We start from the raw sequence: 21,453 nt of genomic DNA on the forward strand, positions 1-21,453 counted from the left end.
TGATCATTTTTCCAGAGGAGAGATGTATTACTAATGAAAATTTGCAAAGTAACAGGTTTTTCAAACCATTTGTGAAATTTTCGGCTTTATTAACCGATTCCATTGCCGTTTTGAATTACTTTTAATTCATCAACATGAAGGAGAGCACCGGAGCGGCGGGAAAACGATAGTTATATGACCTTTCCACAAATTTGTTCTTCAGGTTTGGTCGACAACTCAAAGAGCTGGCTCTACCGATGATAACCCAGAGGGCAAACCTCCACTACTCGCCAGTTGGCATGCGCATAAAGACTCTGTATCCGGTGTGGAGTACATATCACGTGATAAGGGCGCTTTATTGCTTTCCGCTTCTGAGGACTGCACAGCAAGGCTGTGGACACTGAGTGGGCAATACATCGGAATGTTTGGACAGGTCATTTAATTCAGCTTTTTTTGCTTTTTATCATATCATTGCAATGAGTCATACATATGTATGCTTATCTTTTGTCAACTTTGTGATTATTACTCTTTTGTTCTTGTAGAAGAGGTTGTGGAATGTTGAAGATCCAACTTCCTACCGACTTACAGGGTGAGAAGGCTGTTGTGTCATGATCAGTATTGGTATGAAGTTGTCAATTTACTCCTTTTGCTTAATCTGTATTTGTTTTGTTTCGTTTTGTTTAGAAATAGTGGTCTCGAAGGAAAGGAAACCGAGGAAGGTAAAACATGACCCTAATCATGATATTATACTCAGCACGTTGTTTTACACTAACTTAGTTGCTCGATAGTGTAACTAAGACGTCAGTCTCCAATGGCTCTCGGCTTCAACTCGTCGCAGTCGAACCCTACCAAATTTCAGCAATCGAATAATGCGATGCTGACATGACAATCTATGGAAATGTCAAATATGCTTCTAAATGCCACGCAAGTTAAATCTTACAAATAAAATGTGCTAAGAGATTTTTTTGGCGTCTTTTCAGTAAAGGAAACTGACAGGAAGAAAAGTCATCTGGGCGAGATGGGTGGTTCAAATGGTGACTCACCCTCCCCTCTCAGTTTAAGTCCAGTTCAACGAGGCACCAGTCCATCAATCTCTGACCCGCCGCGGTTAAGCAGAAGGTGAGTGTTTCTTGTTCTCGGTTTATCTTGGATCGATTAAAAAATTGTCCTCTGTCATGTATTCTACATTGAGTTTGAGATTTGTTTTTGCGTCGTTACATTTTTTATTTAGAATAAGAAAGATGGTACTTTTTTTTCGAGCTCGGTAAAAAAGTAGAGAAAGATGTTTTTTTTTCTCACAAGCGTAGGACTAAGAAACAACTCTTGAGTCCCCGTGTGGAATCGAACCTCAGACCTTCGGGTTATGCGCTCTAATGCTCTACCATTTAGTCACGGAGACTCTACGGTGAGCGAGGCCAATTTCAAAGTTCATATGAGACAAGCGTCCTGCATACTGCTAGGATCAGCAATGTCGATAGTGTCAAGTTTGTAAATGGAATACGAAAGATGGTAAATTTTTACCTCGGTAAAGAAATGATGAAAGGTGTTTTTAATATTACGTTATTAAAAACAAAATATCGTTGCAGTTTTGACTTACACGCAATCACAATGTAAATCATTCTATCTCTTACGTCATTTAGCACACCCACAACACTTCGCGAGTGCAGCTTTTTGCCAAGCATTGAAGTAGCAATGGTAGGTGAAGGTGGAAGCGAAGAGGATCCATACTCCTGGAGGAAAAATGAATACTACAGGTCCATGACCAGCTTGGTGTTGGAAAGATCCTCCAAGAATTCACAGTCGTGGGTAAGTTAGTGTTCATTAGCACTGCACTCGATCTTTGTCTGGTCTCGGTTGTCAAGTCGATCTAATCGTTCAACGGGAGCTTTCCAGCTTGTCTTTTTATTGCACGTTACTTACCAATCAAATTAAACAAACAAATTAGGAACAGGATCGAACAATTTGTAGCCAACAGAGAGCTTTCCAGCTTGCTGAAGATGCAAAGAACAGAGGCTTCCCATAACTTTCTGTAGTTTAGTTACGTACCTACTACTACGCTCTTGTTTAGTAGTGGGCTATATTTGCGCTGTTCTAAGTTGATCTATACGAATCTTGAAAACGTTTTTTCGAACGATTATCGTAACACAAAGGTCAGGCCTTTTTTGGTCTTTGTTAGAGGCTGGTATGAAGGTGTGCAGTGGAAATTTGGAATTCCCAAAGCGCCAAGATACCAAACTAATGCGATCCCTGATGACAACTGAGGCCAAATTGTAACTTGTTCTGTTCTTGTCATGCATGTCTTTGTTAGTCCATCCTGGGGGATCATTACAACAAGGATTTTAGGCGCCGCATGGAGACGAGGCAATCACGAAGAGATCACGTGGGTAATGTAAACCGAAAGTTGATGTGCGGAGGAGGATTGGGAAACGCCTGTTCTCCTTTCCAAGCGCTTCATATCCCTGTAAGTTGATCTAAGAATGTGATTGATAAAAAGTTTTTTTTAAAGGGAATACAGGCATAACTACTTAATTTGCAGAAAATAATATTCTTTCCTTGGTGCATGAATCTAACATGTTACAAATTTCATCTCCTACTTTTCAGAAGTTTATTAACATGTCTACAACTCTAGATAAACAAAATCTTTACCATTTTATCCGAGTCCTTCAATTTTAATTTAATTACAAACCTTTCTTCATCTGAAACCCTGTTGCGTTTTCAATGGAACGGAATGGAGGCTCTAGGCGAGGCGGCGCGAAGAGCGTGTCACGTGCAAGGGGAGGATACCTCCCTTCTCGCTCGTCAAGAGCTTGTCTCCGTTCGACTGAAAAACGCAAATAATTACGCCTGTTCTTCAGGAGATCCATCTAGGGGGCAAAAAAAAACAGAAACAAAAGACCAAAACTAAAGGAAAGCAATAATTGCTACATATGTATTCCTCTCATAACAGGACACGAAAGAATACGAGCTACCTAAGAACATGCCGGTGACATCCCGTATGACGCATAAGACGAGCAGAGCTTCAGCAGAACCTATCTGGATGGCCGTCAGACAGAGTACATTGCCGCCATTACCAGCGCTCAAGAGATCTGACAGCTTCCTCACGATGGCGGATTCTGCTTCAGGAAACACATCGCAGTTCTCGTTTTTGGTTGAATAGGACTGAAGGAAGGCCGCAGCAAGTAGAATTCGGGACCAACAGCTTTAGTGTTGTAGTGATCGGCATCATTGCAGTTATAGAAAATCTGTTTCGTAGTAGACCATACTTCAAGAAACTTAAGGGAGAACCACTGGAGATAAGTCTCATATTTCGTGAATAAGCCGATGAACCTTGTTTAAGACTGCTTAACTCTCCTCTGCAAATGTTCTAGTAAATGCGGTCATCGCGCCGATAATGAATTATATCTCAGTTGTGGAACAGCTGGTTTATGAGTTAAGGAAAGTGTCGGATCAAATTTTTTAGTTGATGCTGGGCACAATACAAAAAAGTGATTGAATTAGATAAAAATTAGCACCAGCTACGAGTATAACAGTGTAAATGTGTATTATAGTTTCGCTGATTTTCAGCAACAAATCCTGGGATGTATACTTTATACGGTAAATTATATTATCTATTATGAAGTTAGATACACCGAGTGCCTTATAACAACACCACTTCCTATATTTATGTTATGAAAATGATGATAATATGAAAAGATTTCTGTCTGATAATGGACTTATTTGTAAATATATATTGTATGCTATATATACTATTTAGAACGTTCGTGCAGAAATTTTTTCAATTATGCCAGGAGTTGAATTAGGATTCAAAACTACTCCATGAATTTATTCAAAATTCAGTCTAGTAGATGAGGCGAAGGTTCATCTGATCTATCAAAGGACTGTCTCAAATGAAGAAATAAATAGAGCATTTAACTTTTTACAAACCGTTATTTTTGTCTCAGGCTGTGGAAGAATAGCGCTAAGTTATTTCGTTTTCTTTTGTTTGTTTGTTTGTTTGTTTGTTTGTTTTTTTCTTTGGAGCAATTATCACATAACCACTGTTACCAGGGTAACCTACACAAAACTGACCGATCTGATCACAGGAAACTCACAATGAATTCAACCAAAATTTTTTAGTTCTCTTTGCTTGCCTTGGTCTTAAGCATCGATAAGCACAATTGAATTTAGGTCTTCATGGAATTATTGTTCGCTTCTTGTGTTGTTATCGATGAATTTTGTTCAGTGACAGTAGTGGACTTGTAGTGCCATGTACGTTTGCAAATCACATTACCTGTTCCAGGCCTCTGGTTGATAAACAGCCGAGCGGTGGATGAGGCATAGTGAAAAGTAGGGAAAGTTCCTTCACAGAGTCTCTCAAAAAGACATTTCGAGGATGAGAGGAAGGATCTCGTGATGAAAACTTTGACAATCTGAAAACAGGTTGATGGAAAACTATCGAAAGAAAACGAAGATTGTTTTATTTTACCTATCTGATGTTGAATATCCGTGAGTAGATCAAGAAGAATACGCATAAAGTTAAGTACAAGTATTAAACTAAGGAAGTCAAACAGTACTCGCTAGAAAATTACATGAGTATCAAAGAATTTCCACTTTTCGTTGTCAGTTTAGCATTATTTTATTGTTTCTATGTGCAACTCAATAGAATCTGTCGTATTTTTTCAGGGGCCTTTAATGTAAGTAACAAGCAGTATCCAGTATCAGATTTGCTTTTAACGTTTCCGATTTTATCGACAGTTTACTGTCGAGTCAAATATATGCTAGATCGTCTGAGGCGCATTTTACAGTCTTCTGCATTAACCATGCTGACAATGAGGATCGTTTGTCCTTTATTTTCTATTTCTTTTTGGCTATTATATATTTTATTTATTTATTTATTTTTTATCATTTCACAGTTATCTTGAACGACTTTTTGGCAATTTTAGCCATAACTGCAACTAAACCTTTTTCCGTTTGCTTTAATAAAGTTTCGCCAGAATTGTTTAAGTATATATAATGGATGTGTTTCAGGTCACAGTGCGTTTTCTGTATTCATCAAGGACTTATAAACAAATTCGCGTTACTAATTTAAAGAGTGAGGAAACAGTTTTTTCTTGTTGAAAGTTTATACTTTCAGATATCCATATAAGGACTCAGAAGTCATCCATCAGATTTGTTCTGTTACTGGCAGGGGATCTCGCTCCCATATTGATGGAAATGTTCTCTAAGATCGTTCTTTGAGATCGCAGCTCCGTCCGTAGCGTATTGAGACTGTAGAAATACGATGAAAAAGAGAATTCGAGTTTGATTGGATGAGTGAATGAAAAAAAAAGATGAATGCATTGATTAAAGAGACTGAATGATTGAGTAAGAGACGAATGAATGGATTACCTGAATAAATGACGATTGGAATCGATAACAAAGAGGAAAAAAACACCGTTATAATAATCATAATTGAATCGCTTAGCAAAACCTTGAAGTGAGTTCCATGGCTTATTCTTGCTACTCTTACCCATTTTCTACTACTTAATGTGAAGTTGTATTAAGCAATGTTTTTTGTGAAGGAAACATCATTCACCTTTCTTGTTGCGTTTTGAGTTGTTCTTGAAGCTCTTTCATCTTGTCTTCTTCATGGGATGGCTTAGTTTTTTCCATCATTCGAACTGGAGCGTAATCTACTAGTCCCAGAGACCACTGACGAGTAAAAAATGCAAAAAAAGAATCGTCAGCAGTCAATCAAGGTATTCATTTTTATTATATTCATCTGACAGCTGTTTTTTTCATACCTGTAGTGCGTTATCTTACCGTTAATTTCCTCACAAAAGACATGGATCCTGAGTTTGGCCAAAGAACCAGCTTGGGAGAATATAGGCGATCTTTCATACTAGATGGCAGCTTTTTTTCAAATTGAGACAGTGACTCTATCTGTTGAGAAAGATTGTGGTTGGATTAAAGATAACATTTTTTCAGTTGTCCCTGAGCTGTCGTTCTGCGCCCACCATCTGAGAAATACATGGAAGTCACTCTATGATGATGATGGTTTGCTCTCCAAAATGTGATGTAGAGGGAAAAGAGAATTCTGCTTGGTAACCTATAGAAGTTGACTCTTGGGGTATCGTCCTCTAGCCAGACCAGAGTATACGATTGGAGAAGAACTGCAAAGTACATTTCACCGCTTTTGACCTCGGCACTAATACTGTAGATAATAAATAATTTTCTGCCCTATCTCTTGTGCCGGTTGACTCTGTAAACAGAATGACTGGGAGAGATACGTGGACAAAAAGAATGCCAACGTGTTAAACAAAAAATCGTTTCAATAGATAAAAATGCCTCCTTCCCTCATAAAATGACGACCCGGTCACTAACCTGTGTCCTCAGACGTTTGAGCTCAGCATTCTTCTGTACAGACTCAATGTCCCCAACAGCCAAACCAATCTGCAAAGAAATTAGAAATACAGAGAAAACATGCCGATGGGGAAGTGACTAAAATAAAGCGGCACTGTATAAAAAATTAGGAATAACATTGCGATCGCTAAAATATTAACTGACATTTGACTCAGCTAATTTGGTGTCTGAGAGTTTTTTCCCAGTAGATATTTCCTGAAATGTTTACAGCTATCAATTGAAAGTAATATGTATTTGGAAACCAGCTTTAAGAAGGAATGTTTGAACAAATGGATAACAACACAACACTACACTACAATTAAAAAAGTTGAGGCGAGAGGTCAGTTGTTACTCACCAACAGGTTCATTAGCGAGATGGACATAACGAGGATAAATGTGAAACAAATGAAGCGGGCCAGATCTGGCATGCGAAGTTCCAGGTTCTCCACAAAGTAATGGTTGAATTCGACTCCACCAGCCATCATGTCGAACACCTTCAAAACTGACATATACGGGGAAGTATACGACAACTGGAAAACAGCAAAAAAATATAATGACAATTATGATTAAACTGACTCACTCGTGAAGATCTCTCAAATTGGAAACTCGGTTGAGCGGTGCACGGGTATCGCAGAGGTCATGGGTTCAAATCCCTTACAGGCCTGATTTTTTTTTCAGGCTTTATTTCTACGACTGCTCAAGTAGTGTTCATTACTGCGAAGATCGCTTTCATATTTGCGTGTTTATCTGCAGTTCAAATATATGACATTTATGTATTCCCAGTTGTTAGTAAACTGATTCTATTCTTATTACCTCATCTCCCAGGAGTAAGTAAAATATCAATCCATAAGCCGCAATGAGCAAGGAAAACATAACGATCACCTGAAAATAAAACCAGCAGATAAACAGTGACGTGTTTATGATTATTTAAGGACATTTGATTTGACTGAGCCAACTAACGAATAATCTGATGAATTAACTAACTGACAGACCATTGACGAAATATTTTCAGCCTTGGTGGCGTTGCGCATTTTGGTGGTGTTCATGCCATGATACAAATAACACTCATTTGCTTTCACTTAAACAGCCTCATTATGACTAAGAGAAATTACGGGAATAAGATAATGTTATTAAAGATATTTAGCACTGTTTGTGGTACAAACCTTGAATACGGATTTGAGGACCTCAAAGAGCATGGTGACGTAGATACCTGAGCAAAAAAGTCTGAAAGGATGCAAGAATAGTGTATTTTTTTTAAAATAATTCCTAATTTCATGCCGTGAAAATCCTGATTTCTATAATTTTTCTTCGTTGCAAGGAGTTTTCATGGGCGCAGGAGAGGAGTCTGTGATAAAATCGTAAATCATTTATTGGTTTTACCTTTCCTTTTCGGTGGATGTCAAAGTTTGATGTATTATGGTTTCTGGCATTATCTTAGTTTAGTAAGATAAAAGGAAACCAATTTCCAATTATCTTGCTGACCCTTCTAGTCGCAAATAAAGGGGGTAAGTCTCTAAAGAAACTGTGATTCTGCGTCGGTGGGAGAGTATAAAAGGCTGGTTTTTACCGTAAAGAGTTTTAAAATTGACGTTTCGAGCGTTAGCCCTTCTTCAGAGCGAATGACTAAGGACTAACGTTCGAAACTTCAGCTTCGCAACTCTTTGCGGTGGCCAATTTACGTAATCAACTCAGCTGATAACACAAAATCACTCTTTTAATCGTGGCTCCATATGATTACAATGATCGTACTTTTCATGTCATTCTGTAAATCGCAGCCGACCTCTTCTCATTTTAACAACTTTAAGCAGGACCGCTGAAAATCGGCGTTCACGAAGAGAAAATTATCGATTATTCTCCTTTGAAGCATTTAAATTCACTTCTGATTTATCGCTTATGTTAGGTAAGCCGGAAAACATGCGATCCAACTATTTTATTTGGCTATTTACTTACAGTTGAAGCTGTAGAAGCATGGCGAAGAATGCCATTAACAGTGCTATGATCCCCACAGCCCATCGGTGGTCTCGCTCAATCATGGATCCATTTGGTAGAGTGACGGCTATGATTGTTGTCACGTAGGTGGAAACTTCCAAGAAATTGGTCAAATCAAAATACATCCAGCGCTAAGAAAAAATAGTTGACCATGAAAAATTATCTTCAACTAGTTCAAGCGTTATTCAAAAGTATTAAGTTTGTTACTTGAAAGAAACGTAAAAACTCGCACATACGAACCTCGTTGTAGAGTTGGAAAGCTTCCAAAAGTAGGTTTGACGTACAGAAAATAAGCAGAAATATCTCTTGTGGATAAATCCAATCATCATTGCAGTGTTTCTGGGAAAGAATTATATTCTGCGTTGTGAGATGAATTCTGTTCTTGCTTTTATTATTATTTCATAATTTAAGCTCGTCGATTGTATCCCGAGGAATTTAGTTTATGACATATTTCTATTCGTAATAGAGGGAGAAAAAACATGATTTCATATCATGATTCAGATCTCTAGAACCAAAATTAAAATAAAGCTGATAATGTACCATGCAATTATGTCATATTTGGTAAAGATGTGAACTTTCATGAATTGTAAATTTTTCTCATAACAAACAAACAAACACAAGAAAGTAAAGGATGGAACTCGGTGGAACCCAGATAAGAAGGCAACCCTTAGGCTTTCACATTGAAGTTAAAGCAAGATCTGGGTACAAGATTGATTGCGATTGATGTTAAACTAACCTTAGAAATATCGCTTTTGCAGTAAAGGTAGAGAGAAAATACGGACAGGAACGTTAAATAAAAGATTGCTCCCATGAGAAACACAGTCAGACCAATACGTCGCCTGTTTGAAAACAAAGAAAAGAAATGAGATACAAAAAAACTAATGTGGATTTGTCGCGAGACAAATCTTCTAATGTCACCGTAAAAAAAGTGTCTGCATTGCAGTTTCATAATTTAATTTTTTCAAATTTCAATCGTTTTGTTCAATTCTCCCTACATTTCATATCATACTCCTTTAAACAAAGGTATGTTTACTAAGAAAGCGAGTATAAGCGGAAAAGGTCATCATTGCTAGGCAGTATCATCCTACATACCATTTCATTCGTACCAGCTCCCTGGTGAGAGGATGAAACAAAAGTTCTTCACGGCCAGAATCCAACATTGTCTACGAAAGAACCAATGTGACAAAAATTAGGACCATGGGCTATCTAGAGTACACACAAGAGATTATAAACAGTTTATATCCTCTTGGTACACATGTATATGCTCTACTTACGATGCTGATGTTTTCTTGACGAGTGTGCGGTTGTTTTACATTTTTTGTTGTTATTACATGGATTCGGTTGCGATGATGCTCATTGTTTTCAGTGGCGGATCCAGACCTTGAGCTGAAGAGGGGGCCCGGTTTTTTGTCGCTTGTACTTCCGGCTTTTCTTCCTTCTGCGATTATTTTTTCTTACCCAAAATAAGGACCATGGGCTATCTAGATCCGCCACTGGTTGTATTACGATGGCAAGAATAAATGTTCAGTCTTGTTATCGATAGACGTTGTCAAGCGATAAATGTTATTTGTTTCAATTCTTTCGTTCATCATACCTTTAGTCCACTATATCGTTCTTGGTTGAGGTCAAATTCCTCATCCGAGTTTGGAAAAATAAAACTGAAGTCGTAGGTGATCTGAGAAGAGATTAAGGGAAGAAATTCAGATGGCATCCTTTAACACGTTTAGATGTTCGAGTCGGTGTTTTACTTCTACCCTTACCGTATAATTTGGATCTGTGTCCAGAAGTGGTGAATGCTCGATACATTTGTCTAGCACAAGCTGTAGATAAGATGCCAAAGAGGAAGACAGATTTTAATTGGGATGTGTGTGTGAAATTGACATTATGGTGAGGAACTTGTTTGGAGTTATTTCTCACGTGGAGGTAGACATTGAATAAATTTAGATGGGCAATCATGAATTTTATGCAATACTGAATAGCCACAGTTTCGTTACGATTTTGCCCCGTCATGGTGCAGTGCTATGGACTGAGAGTATTTGACTGCAAGAGTTTGATGATAATTTAGTTGATGTTTAATTGGCGTCTGGGGAGCTCCCTCTTTTTGAACATTTTCAGGAACGACAAACGGTAAAATTGGAACTCTCGCCGTCTTATTTCCGCCAATTTTTGCTGACTTGATTGAGAATTCAGGAAAAGAGCGTAAAATCACAGTTATTGCCTGCTAATTTCGCCTTGCCGTAAACGTCATACTTTTTAACCCTCTTTTGACCCCTCACACCCTAACATCAGTATGCATATTCTCCATGCTGTTCTTGATATCCATTTCCTATGGAGATGACAGAGAGAATCTGTTTAACATTCAACAGCTTCTTTCGTTAGTGATCAATTCTTTCATTCTTCTGACCTTGATGTATGATTCAGAGGTGATATTGTAAGGAGAAATTAGATGCTAATCACTCTTAGGGGTTCAAAGGCTAATGATAAACAAACGTACTTTAGCGACATCTGGAAACCGTTCAATGAGTCGCCGCATGGGTGATACTCCCTCACATTTTGTGTTGCTTAAGACTTCCCGCCACCTGTGAAAGAATCTTTTGTTTAGTGTGAAATCAGTGGACAAAGAAAAATAAAACACTCAGTGTCTCAAGTATCATGTAATTACACAAAACATATCTTAATGATAATACATACTTTTCGTGTTGAATTATTTCCATACAGACTTCCCTGTTCCCAGCCCTGATAGCGGCATCCAGGCAGTTGTAGCCTGTCGTTGATACTATCGTCATATCTGCTCCTAACCGAACGAGCTTTCGAAAATTTTTGTTGTGTTTGAAAAATGCTGCAAATACCAACGGAGGCTTCTGCAATTTAGAAAAAAATACAACAATTTCAGACGATTTGTTAAAATTCTAAATTGTAGCGTAATTGCGACGTTAAGTTTATTTTAGATTTGGCTATGTTTGCTTTTATTTATTGTAACCCAATCAATGGAAGTTTTCACATCCATAATAAAAAGTAATAAAGTAATTAGGTTGGGATGCTGACCTATAAATAGAAACCTGATGATTTCAACGTATTGACTGAACATTACGATGACCGATTTAGAGAGCCTTATGCAAAGCGCTCCTTTGGCTCTGATGGACACGTTTTTTCATTGAAACACCCTCATGGAATTTAAAATTCAGTACTTTACATAAATTGAATAAACGGACCCATGCTGACTCATACATCACAAGTGGCAGACTATGGTGTTTACATGTGAATAATTTACCACGTCAATTTACTGGGCTCAAAGTCCTTTAAGTTTTTGTTTGTACCAAAAAGCCAGCTACACTAGCTGCTTTCCACTTACTCGATTCTTCTCAAGAGCATTGACATCTGCCCCATGATACAGCAACGTATCCATTGTCGCAGGGCAACCACATATGGTAGCATGAAACAACGGTGTAAAACGTTCATCATCCCTGCAACCAACAGGAAGAAAATCTTCAGTGAGCATCAATAACTGTGATACTCGCTCTTTTCGCGAGTCAAAATTTTTGTTCCCAAAATTCATGATCAGTGTTTTTCGTGGCAAGGAGGAATAACTGGTAACTCGGTGCACACAAATGAGAAGCATGATTAGATTACCAGCCATTAATAATCATTTCATGTTCAGTTACCTGTAGTCAACTTCAGCACTATTTTGTAACAAATGAGTTGCTACTTTATCTCTTCCCTCGGCTGCTGCAAAATGGAGAGGCGTGCGGGATCCATAGTCAATGTCATTTACAGACTCTGGGCATGCGCTTAGAAGCGATCTCACGGCACAAAGAGCTCCAGCCCTAAGAAACAAAAAAAAAAAGGAGCGCGTTATTTTCAAACTTTATTAACTAAATTTAGTCTGTCCACCAAATGAACCTTCGAATCCTGCCTTGAATTTTTTCGTTTATAAACACTAAATCTATTTCCTTAACTGTCTCAATATGAATAAAAAACCGACAAGAAATGCAATTCCGATTTCCAATGTTTGGCGCCTACAATGTATGAGCAATTCCTTAGACTTGTAGTGAGCCAAATGTGTGAACGAAACCTTTTTGCTTTGAAATAAACGGGCTGTTACATTTTATTGCGCATAATGAAGCTATTTTATTTTCCTTGGATGTCAAGTTGAAGAGTAAATTTACTTAAAAAGTATCTAATTGCGTATGAAATCGGTAAAGGACTTGTCAATGCATACTCTGCAGCAAAATGAAGAGCTATTCTTTCTTCGTTGTCTTTTGCCCTGACATCAGCTCCCACAAGGATCAGACGGTTGATTATCTATAAAATGTGAAAGGAATATGTCACGTGCAATTAGTGTTCTCACCAGTGTACGTCTTGCTATTAAGACATGACTGAATCTAGGTTAACCGAAGACTTTGATGTCAGTGTCATGTGACACCAGAGTGTGACGGGCTTCATTTGAGATAGAGGTGAATATAATATCTGATTGAAAATAGGCAGAGTACTGCTGTCGCTGGAATGGGATATTACCTGAGGAAAATTGGGAGGTAACCATTAAACAACACTGATTCTCGCTGGAAAAAGGTGGTTTGCACCTCCACCTGCTTTGTGACCCGTAAAGAGACCTCTTAAATCTTGATTTTTTGTGCTTTACATAATACTTACATCAACATTACAGGTGGCGGCAGCATAATGTATTGCTGTCTTCCCATACTGATCTTTGCTCTCCAAAAGGCTATGACCTCCATTCTGAAAAAAAAAGCGTTTAAGTTTCACCGCCTTTAAATATGATGCTGCATTATGCTCTTTTTGAAGCCAGAGGTTTAACGTGGACCTAGCAAAAAATATGGATTCAGAGGGAAATAGTGATGGACCTGTAGTGTTTGTGATCGATTCAGTAACCTTTACTGCATCATTTTATGGCTGGTTTTTCCCCTTTTAAACAAACTTATTTTACGAAGGGAAGAAAAATTTAATCCCAGCCACAACCTTTTCCTTAAGTTTTAGTTAAATTACCTCTAAGATTAAGTCTACAGTTTCAATATCAGCACATGCCACCGCTACATGGAGGCAGGTTCTCCAGTTCACGTCTTTATATTTCAGCGAAAAACCGCGTTCCAAGAAATATCTGACAGCATTGTGTTGGCTTCGTTTCACAGCACACATTAAGGGAGAAGGGGTGCAACTATCTGCGACTGGATAGAGCCTAGCTCCCTATCAGCAGCAAAAGGTTAAAATGGCACAAATGTATGAGTAAGAGTGACCATTCATGTATCAAAATTCAAAATAACTATAAGAAATATGACCACAGAACAAGAAAACGTTACGAGTGATCTAGTTGCGAGTGCTCTTAGTTTCGGTCAGATGAGTGAAGTACCGGGAGATTCAGGAAATTTATAAGCGAAATGAAGTAAAAACCAGAGAAACTCATGGTTCGGTTGTCAAAATAAATGTTCAAAATTCCAAGAGGATCATTAAAAAGCTTGGAACAAACTGTTACTGGGTAGTAGTTATCAGTGAGCTAGGATATCATTAACAATAATAACACTTTGATACTTGTGCAAGAAGAAATTCGATGATTGGGACGTGCCCTCCAAGTGAAGCCCTGAAGAGAAAGTAATAATTAATATAGTGAATACGTGTGTGGAAAACGGGGATAAAATGGTGTAAGGCTTACAATGTTTTATGCATCAAGAAAACCCAGCCACCAAGAGTACAACTTCGCACGAATGTTAGCAGTTGTCAGTCTCGTAATGCACTTAATTTAACCGAGGTATATTCCTAAATAAAGAATAGCAGGGACCAGATCCGCTGAAACTCTTTCTCAGGCTCTCTCTTCTTCCCGCCCCTTCGAGCGAAGAAGAGAAAAAACTGAGAACAAAGTTGAATTTGATCCTGGTCAAGCAACCAATTAGGAATTGGGCCACTTTCGATTAATCCATGCACTAACTCAGGGAAAGGACAGAGAGATCTTTTCATTACCTCAACAAAGGTGTTAAGCCGTTACCGTCTTCACTTTCAATCTTAGCACCTTGTTGAACCAACAGCTTTGTAATTTCCAGGTCTCCATGACTACAAGCTAAGTGGATCGGAGTGGAAAAATCCTCCTAAAACAAATTGTATGAAACAATCAGAGTCTCAGCTGCAAAACAATTTCGGTAGTCATCTATGATCCAAAAAAGGATTTATCTTTTCAAATGAAAGTTTTTTGTGCGCTGAGAAGTTGTTTTCTTTTTTAAATTTTTTATCTTCCTCGTCTGTGTTTTAGGTTGAAATTTCTCAAAAATGTTTTACAGATGATCTCGTTAAGTTCACCAAAGGTAATTTCCAAATTTATGGTATTGTTATTAAATACGGCCTCTCTCCAGGCGTTGAATTAACAAACATTAACGTTTGTTTCCTTTCACCATCATACACTTTATGTATGGTCTCGAGGGAAACAGTTGGTTCTGTTTTCCTCTACTTTGTCTCAGGAAACATCAGGACTCTCGGGAAAACAAAACTGACCAGTTTCCCAGAGGACCAACCATTAAGTACTTTGTCATATATTTAGACTTTCTCTTAAACAATCATATGGCAAAAACATGCTGTTGTATTTGGCGCGCGGGCGACAACTACGCAATTGTATCCCTGTCAGGATACACTTGAATTGAACCAAGGGCAAGTGACCAAGAATCAACCAATCACAGTGCTTGTTTTGTTTTGTGAAAGTCTAGGTATATAACAATTTCCCATGTTGGTTCTATCGAGCTGTTATGGACCACTGTTATTGAACGCTTGGAAAAGGCCATGCTAAATATGGAATAAGTTATTATTACAATTATGTACATTTCTACCTGTGCTGTACTTATGTCAGCCCCAGACCCCAAACATAACTCCACGATCTGCAGAAAATCAAATGTATATCAAGTTCTATAAGCAAAGAAGGGGTAAAAATCATGATTAAACTGCTGCCCTCTGAAAACAAATCTAATTGGTCATAGGTAATTTGTTTTCTGACGAGTAATTGTTCTAATCAATTTCTAAAATTAAGTTAGAGTGACAATTATCTGTACCGACCTCTCTGTGTCCATGTTTTATCGCTAGATGCAAGCAGACGTTTCCGTAACAATCAGGACTGTTTAACAGTGTCTTTGTAGACAAACCACCACTTTTGGCTGGGGAGAAAAAATACTCTCTACAATATTTTGATTTTCGCAGCATGTTAGGGTAGTGCCCGACTGAATTTGATAAAATCCATTTTCAGATCTACTCCACATCGTTTCCTTTCACATTCGACTTTGTGAAATGTTACCTTTTTTGAGGATCTCCTTGAAGGAATCCACGTGACCTTCACGTGCCGCAAGGTGTAGCGGTGTGTACCCGTCATTGTCCCTACGAGCCACGTCTGCTCCGTAGAACACCTAAGAAGTAACAAGGTTCAGGGAACCAGATCAGAAATCGTATATTGTACTGTCAAACCAAAGAGAGACGACTGAGATGTGCTGAATAGCATTTCTCTCCAGTGTTTACTGCAGTCGCCCTCTCACCCGAGAAAAAACTGCCGCGTTTGAACCTTGAGGTTTCAATGGGCTTGAACGCAGTAAATAATTCTTAAACTTTGGCCAGTAAAGTCAATTTTCTCTAGAAAAATGCACTTTTTAATAAATGATTGGGATAAATTTCAACCCTCACCAGTTTCCTAATGACTTCAATCTGGCCAGCCTGTGCTGCAGTGTGCAGTGGAGTGGCTTTGTCGTTATCTTCATGGTCTACGTCAGCTCCTCCTTCATTTAGCAGAACCTGAATAATCCAAGTAAGAAGAAAACCCTCTTAAAATAACTGTGCAACTTTTCTATATGTTTTTTGTCATTGTAATCACCCTGACTTAACACCGGTAATGGAAAAGATGGGTTGTTTTTCCATCCTTGACGTTGCCTTTTGGCTCACTTGTTCTCATTCCCTCATTTTCATTTAATTTACTATTTTTTTATAACTATTTTAAATACTGATTTTACTTTTAATCTACTTAACATGCTATGGCTGTTTACCTCAAGAACACGTGTATGTCCTTTCCGTGCAGCATAATGCAAAGGTGACTGACCGTTGCAGGTTTTCTTCGTTATTTGGGCGCCATTTTGAATGAGAACTCGGCAAGCATCGAACGAGTCAAACTTGCTAGCACATATTAGCGGTGTCACGTACATACAATTCTTAGTGGCCGGGATGTCAATATCTGTATGAAGAAGTCACATGATTAGTTTCATGTCTCCTTTTCGCAGACAGTAGCTGGTTGTACAAGAACAAGTCAATATTGACCAATATACCTTTTTAAACGAAGGAGATTCTGAGACTGTTGCGGCGCTACTGCGTAGTTCAAGGGAAAAGTTTCCATTTCCGATTTTCAACCAAAAAGTTACGATTTTTTGTGACACGCAGAGCTGACGGAATAGTACCTTATTTAAACAAGTTGACTCTTTTTGGAAACCGACCGTCGTAGTTTTTTGCCGTTCGCTCTACCTCCCCCTCCACCGTGACTGCAACCTTGCACCAAAATTTCAACATTGTTTGGGACCCGGTTACAGTGAGCTCACTTTAGTACAAACTTGCATTTTGGCATCAGCGCATTGATGCTTAAAACTTATCCCTCACCAGCTCCAGCTTTAAGAAGCAATTTCATAATCTGTACGAAGTTTCCTCTAGCCGCATGATGAAGAGGTGCCATTCCATCTTTGTCGTATTCATTACAAACCGAAGGATTTACTCTGATCAGCCTCTCAACTACAGTAGCCAGGCCATCTCTGCATGCCTAGGATTATCACAATAACGCACTTTGATATCAACGTAAGTGACGGTTAATTTTAAATTTATTGATATTTAATTCAAGGCTAAATATCTAGCGGAGACAGTTTGAAGCCACAAAGCTAAAATAGTCAGTGCAACCAGCCAAATAACATTTTACTGGTCACATGATGTGATTCATCATTTGCTTCCTCCTTAAACCCTCTTTTAGCTCAAGTGATCAAAAAGAAGCTCTGATTGGTCGGGAATAACGTTATTTTTAACCACACTTAATTATCATGAGGTGATTTCTCTAATAGGTTCAGCTGGAGTTATTCCTCGAGGGGCATTGGAAAGGAAGTTATAATCAGTGAAATAGGAAATTGAATCGTGTTTCATGAGGTACACAATATCATTGCGGAAAATTTCCCTAATATAATAAATAAAAGTCAAGGGTAGGTCTGCAATTCTTGTTGCCTCAATATAACACGAAAAACATGGTCTGCTAAAATGGAATTTTCATTTGAATTTCCTTTTTTCAGCTAAGACGAAATTGATAATATTTGTATTTTGAAGAAGAGCTTTCTTTTCCAAAACATTAAACGATATACCCGCATAACGTTATTTGTCCATTTTTTTTCATCGCAAACAGTGTAGAACAAAGTTAAAATATACATAGATAGCTTTATGATGCAATTTGGAATACATAAACAGTTGCAAATTTTTCGAAGATTTCAAATTACCTTCCCTCACTCTACGGGCTTGAGCAACTATTTCACTCTTTTAAAAATTTGCTTGCTCTTATTTAGTCCAAATAGCAGTCCAGATCATTTTATTATATGAAAAAATTACATTGAATTAAGACCAAATGGCAAAGTGAATATCAAAATTCTAACCGTCAGGAGTTTTCCTATTGTCAACTGGTATAATCGAATGAAACGTGAACTTCACAGGATTTATGTCTTGCTCAAAATTAGTCACTTTCTTTAAATTAAAAAGGTTAAGCTCAACAAAAAAAGATGTTTACAATTTTAAGTACCTGGGCGCATGATGACAGGTCGCTAAAAATAAAGTACCTGAACGAAATTTATCAACAGTAAATAAATTAACTTGCATGGGAAATGACGACGCAAAATTTAAGATTTTTCATTGAGTAGAGAAACAAGATAATCATATGGAAAAATGGATTCCTCAGTCACACAAAGTCAGACTAGTGATATCTCTACCGGAATCCATCTTTTATTTCCATCTAAAACTTAAAAATTGAAAAAAGGGGGTAATTTTGTATAGAAACTATGGTGCTGCGTCGGTGGGAGAGTGTTAACAATTAAAAAGCTATTTCATTTTATACTGGTAGTGATAAAATACCAGCTCTTTATAATTTTAAAACAATCCTCTGTCAGTTTTAAGTCATTTACAGCTGAATTTAAGAAAGGTGGAGGCTTGTTGATGTCCACGTAGTCTCATTTCTCTTACTCAAGTCTTCAATTCCTTTAAGTGGCTCTAAACTCGAGGCCTGAGTTCGGAAGATCATGCATCCTTTGCAACAAGGAAAATTCGTTTACAATGTTCAATTTTGAGTCAGATGGTCCCTTATACACTTCCATCGACAATATTGCAAATCAATAAAGAGTTAATTAAATAAGTTGCATGAGACATTTAAAAAATTACGACGACAGCAGGTTCAACCATATTCAATGAAATAGATGGTGCAAAAGCATTTTTTATGAGAATCAAAGGTCTCCAACAAAGTGCGCCTTTTATGATTTCGGAGCTCATGCATAACTTAATGAGTTTCCTTAGCTGCCGAAATGAGTTCATCTTCCTGATTAACAACAAGCGAGCCGCCGGATAACCATCAAAATTTGCAACTATCAATCAGGGAAAAAATACTAAATGTTATTGTGTTTCAGCACAATAATCGTGTATTAATTAGGAAATCTGGATCATGTTGTTGTTTGTTTTAATATGATTAAGTCAAGAAACCCGCGAAGAGACCTTAGTGCCTAACTGAGTATCAATTTGATTCATTTCAACAGGCCAGAGATTTATGTTGAACAGTGGCCTCAGAATCCATGTCTTTTGAAATAAATTGAATAGGAAATATAGTAAATTGGATGGAAAATCTCTTACAGTAGTCAGTCTTACATTCTAGCCTCATTTGTGATGAACAATTGTCTATTTTCTCTCAAATGCAATCTCTAACAAACGCGTTTGAATCTTCTTCTTTACCATTGTCTAAAGAAAAATCCTCATCAAATATGAAATTTATTACATTTTGGCAACCTCACTCCTGGCGATTATAAAAATAATTTCGGTGAAATTGAAAAGGTGACAATTATACCATTCATTCCTTTTTTAAGTAAGTAACATATATAAAACAAAAATATATGTTGCCATTAAAAGATGTACTGATGACATGCATTGTAAAATGTGTTAGACTTTCGTAGGCCATAGGGATCCTTCACATGCTAAGATGCAGCTGTCGCCAGAGGATAACACTCTTTTGAAAGCTGAATCATACTGAGACAAAGAACCCCTTGAATAGCACACAATTAATTTGAGATAAGTTGTAAAGGTAGTGCCTTTCTAGCTGATAGCATTTGAATTTAATAGGGTGCTTTTTTTGCTGTTGTTAAAGACAGTTACAGAAATTACCAACTGTTGTCTTTGTGGGTTTTCTGACTTCGAAGTCAAAACAAGCACCTATCGCACTCAAAGAGCGCTTGTCGATAACAAAATTATTTGATATTCCCATCGAGAGTATTGTCATTTTTATAATGTAATAAATGCACTTGAGTGGGGCTGTCTGTTTTTGGCGTTGTCACTCATGTGTGCACCGCAATCGATGGAAAGTGATTTCACATGCCCTATATTTAATTGCTCTGAGATGAAAAAAACAAATCGAAGACTCCTAGATATTGTAATGGCTGAAATTTTTAAACATTTTGACAAGAAGGGTTTTGAGTAACAAACACATAAAATAACTACATTTTAATTTTCAGCGTATGTAATTAAGAAAAATCTTTTTATTATCAAGTAACATCATTTTTCCTCCCTCATAGAGATTATGTATTTGTTAGCAAACGTGCATTTCCAAACTTTTATTGAAACTGATTTCTTGAATCCCCCTGACATCTAGACATTTAAAGTTAAAGTCAATTCATTACCTGATGTAGGCTGATCCGCTTGCATGGGTTTCGCTCCACAGTTTCATCAATGCTTTGCTGAAGAGAATTTTCGTTCGTTGAATTATCAGATATTCTTCGCGAAGTTCTTCCACTTAGAAGGGATTTGCGCAGAGACATGTCTTGATCATCCGTGATCAGTCCTTCCAATTTAATGTACTCCGGATCTTCTATCATTTTGCCGTTGGTAATGTCCGCCCGGGAGATAAATTATCGGACCAAGCTTTGTTTTGCAAACGTCACGAGTTATTTTGCGGCCTGTGGTTGGTCCATGAGGCTTACAAATAAAGAAGAATTAAAATTACTGTGGAAATTGTCTGTGAGAGCAGGGGTGCCATAATTTGAATTATAAGTTCACCTCAATTTCCATAACAATTGGGACTGATCTCAGAAATTACTTACTTTTAATGATTCTACAGAAATCAGTTTGTAATAAAACTTCAGAATTTCAAAACTAATTACTTTTTTTGTGAGAGTGATGGTTTTAAAAGCATTCCCCTCGGCTCATAAAATTTGAAACAGAAGGTATTATTTACCTATTTTGCTGCACGTACCGTATTGCGTTGACGAAAACGAACCGCACATCAAACATCGCTTCATCAAAATCAAGAAAATGGCCCGCGTGTCTAAGATATTGATCTTATTTCCGTTTCTCATCGAAACTTATTTCCGTTTCTCAAATAATTTATCAGGTACTATATACAGGCTTTATTGATGAGAAAAATGACTTCTTTTGAACAATAAATGCCGTTTGTCTTTTCCATTGGCATAATGTCCTTTAAGACTGTTCAAGATCTCTAGTAGCCTTTCATGAGCATATAGAATTCAACTTTCGTGAAAATTATTATTTTGTTGATTAATCGAAGTGTTCCAAGCCAAGTGGGAATCTTAAAAATTACATATTTTTTTTTCATCACACCTGTCACGTCGAGTAGCGCTGATTTGCAAGATATGGAATCTAACGTACTTTTTAATGATAAATACCGACCTACCTTAATATTATGGCCTCAGGTGCGGTCTGTGTATTAGGAAAACAAAAACACAGCTCTCACTAGCGAGTTTAAGATATCCTCAGAGGAAATCCTCTCTTTTCTTTTCTAAAGTATGTTTCCGTCAAGCTATGGCAAAGTTAATGGATTTTTTTAATCCCTGGTTTGACTTTTAAAATGAACGCTATTTGTGATGCCCGCAC

The 21,453-nt window shown here is 37.6% G+C and overlaps 2 protein-coding genes across 8 annotated transcripts in view; one reads left to right on the top strand and one right to left on the bottom strand.

The window, feature by feature from the left end:
- LOC113671409 (cilia- and flagella-associated protein 337) overlaps window positions 1-3,904 on the top strand; it is a 19,639-nt gene extending 15,735 nt beyond the window's left edge. For all 3 annotated transcript variants that reach the window (XM_027187594.2, XM_089185520.1, XM_089185519.1), the window contains 7 exons: window positions 203-412; window positions 522-568; window positions 664-698; window positions 960-1,098; window positions 1,620-1,785; window positions 2,288-2,440; window positions 2,927-3,904. In XM_027187594.2, the coding sequence (XP_027043395.2) occupies window positions 203-412; window positions 522-568; window positions 664-698; window positions 960-1,098; window positions 1,620-1,785; window positions 2,288-2,440; window positions 2,927-3,136 (960 nt within the window). In that variant the 3' untranslated portion in view covers window positions 3,137-3,904. The remainder of the gene's footprint in view (window positions 1-202; window positions 413-521; window positions 569-663; window positions 699-959; window positions 1,099-1,619; window positions 1,786-2,287; window positions 2,441-2,926) is intronic.
- LOC113671407 (transient receptor potential cation channel subfamily A member 1) overlaps window positions 1-21,406 on the bottom strand; it is a 26,065-nt gene extending 4,659 nt beyond the window's left edge. The window contains exons 1-30 of one of the 5 annotated variants that reach the window (XM_027187590.2): window positions 21,254-21,406; window positions 20,244-20,538; window positions 16,945-17,101; window positions 16,344-16,528; window positions 15,988-16,095; window positions 15,608-15,716; window positions 15,373-15,470; window positions 15,150-15,197; window positions 14,296-14,420; window positions 13,870-13,918; window positions 13,330-13,527; window positions 12,979-13,062; window positions 12,548-12,630; window positions 11,991-12,152; window positions 11,681-11,792; window positions 11,020-11,189; window positions 10,823-10,907; window positions 10,089-10,148; window positions 9,923-10,003; window positions 9,421-9,491; window positions 9,065-9,167; window positions 8,569-8,667; window positions 8,290-8,459; window positions 7,503-7,563; window positions 7,153-7,221; window positions 6,696-6,869; window positions 6,322-6,390; window positions 5,761-5,880; window positions 5,534-5,649; window positions 4,921-5,226 (exon numbers count right to left, since the gene is read on the bottom strand). In XM_027187590.2, coding sequence (XP_027043391.2) covers window positions 5,109-5,226; window positions 5,534-5,649; window positions 5,761-5,880; window positions 6,322-6,390; window positions 6,696-6,869; window positions 7,153-7,221; window positions 7,503-7,563; window positions 8,290-8,459; window positions 8,569-8,667; window positions 9,065-9,167; window positions 9,421-9,491; window positions 9,923-10,003; window positions 10,089-10,148; window positions 10,823-10,907; window positions 11,020-11,189; window positions 11,681-11,792; window positions 11,991-12,152; window positions 12,548-12,630; window positions 12,979-13,062; window positions 13,330-13,527; window positions 13,870-13,918; window positions 14,296-14,420; window positions 15,150-15,197; window positions 15,373-15,470; window positions 15,608-15,716; window positions 15,988-16,095; window positions 16,344-16,528; window positions 16,945-17,101; window positions 20,244-20,438 — 3,279 coding nt within the window. In that variant the 5' untranslated portion in view covers window positions 20,439-20,538; window positions 21,254-21,406 and the 3' untranslated portion in view covers window positions 4,921-5,108. Of the gene's footprint in view, window positions 1-4,920; window positions 5,227-5,533; window positions 5,650-5,760; window positions 5,881-6,321; window positions 6,391-6,695; window positions 6,870-7,152; window positions 7,222-7,502; window positions 7,564-8,289; window positions 8,460-8,568; window positions 8,668-9,064; window positions 9,168-9,420; window positions 9,492-9,922; window positions 10,004-10,088; window positions 10,149-10,822; window positions 10,908-11,019; window positions 11,190-11,680; window positions 11,793-11,990; window positions 12,153-12,547; window positions 12,631-12,978; window positions 13,063-13,329; window positions 13,528-13,869; window positions 13,919-14,295; window positions 14,421-15,149; window positions 15,198-15,372; window positions 15,471-15,607; window positions 15,717-15,987; window positions 16,096-16,343; window positions 16,529-16,748; window positions 17,102-20,243; window positions 20,539-20,797; window positions 20,877-21,253 lie in introns of those variants that run through there. The other 4 variants (XM_027187591.2, XM_089185524.1, XM_089185525.1 and 1 more) reach the window with 4 other exon arrangements.
- Between the last annotated feature and the right edge of the window lie 47 nt (window positions 21,407-21,453).

The sequence above is a fragment of the Pocillopora damicornis genome, chromosome 10 (genome assembly GCF_964200805.1).
Source record: "Pocillopora damicornis chromosome 10, jaPocDami1.2, whole genome shotgun sequence".
NCBI lineage: Eukaryota > Metazoa > Cnidaria > Anthozoa > Scleractinia > Pocilloporidae > Pocillopora > Pocillopora damicornis.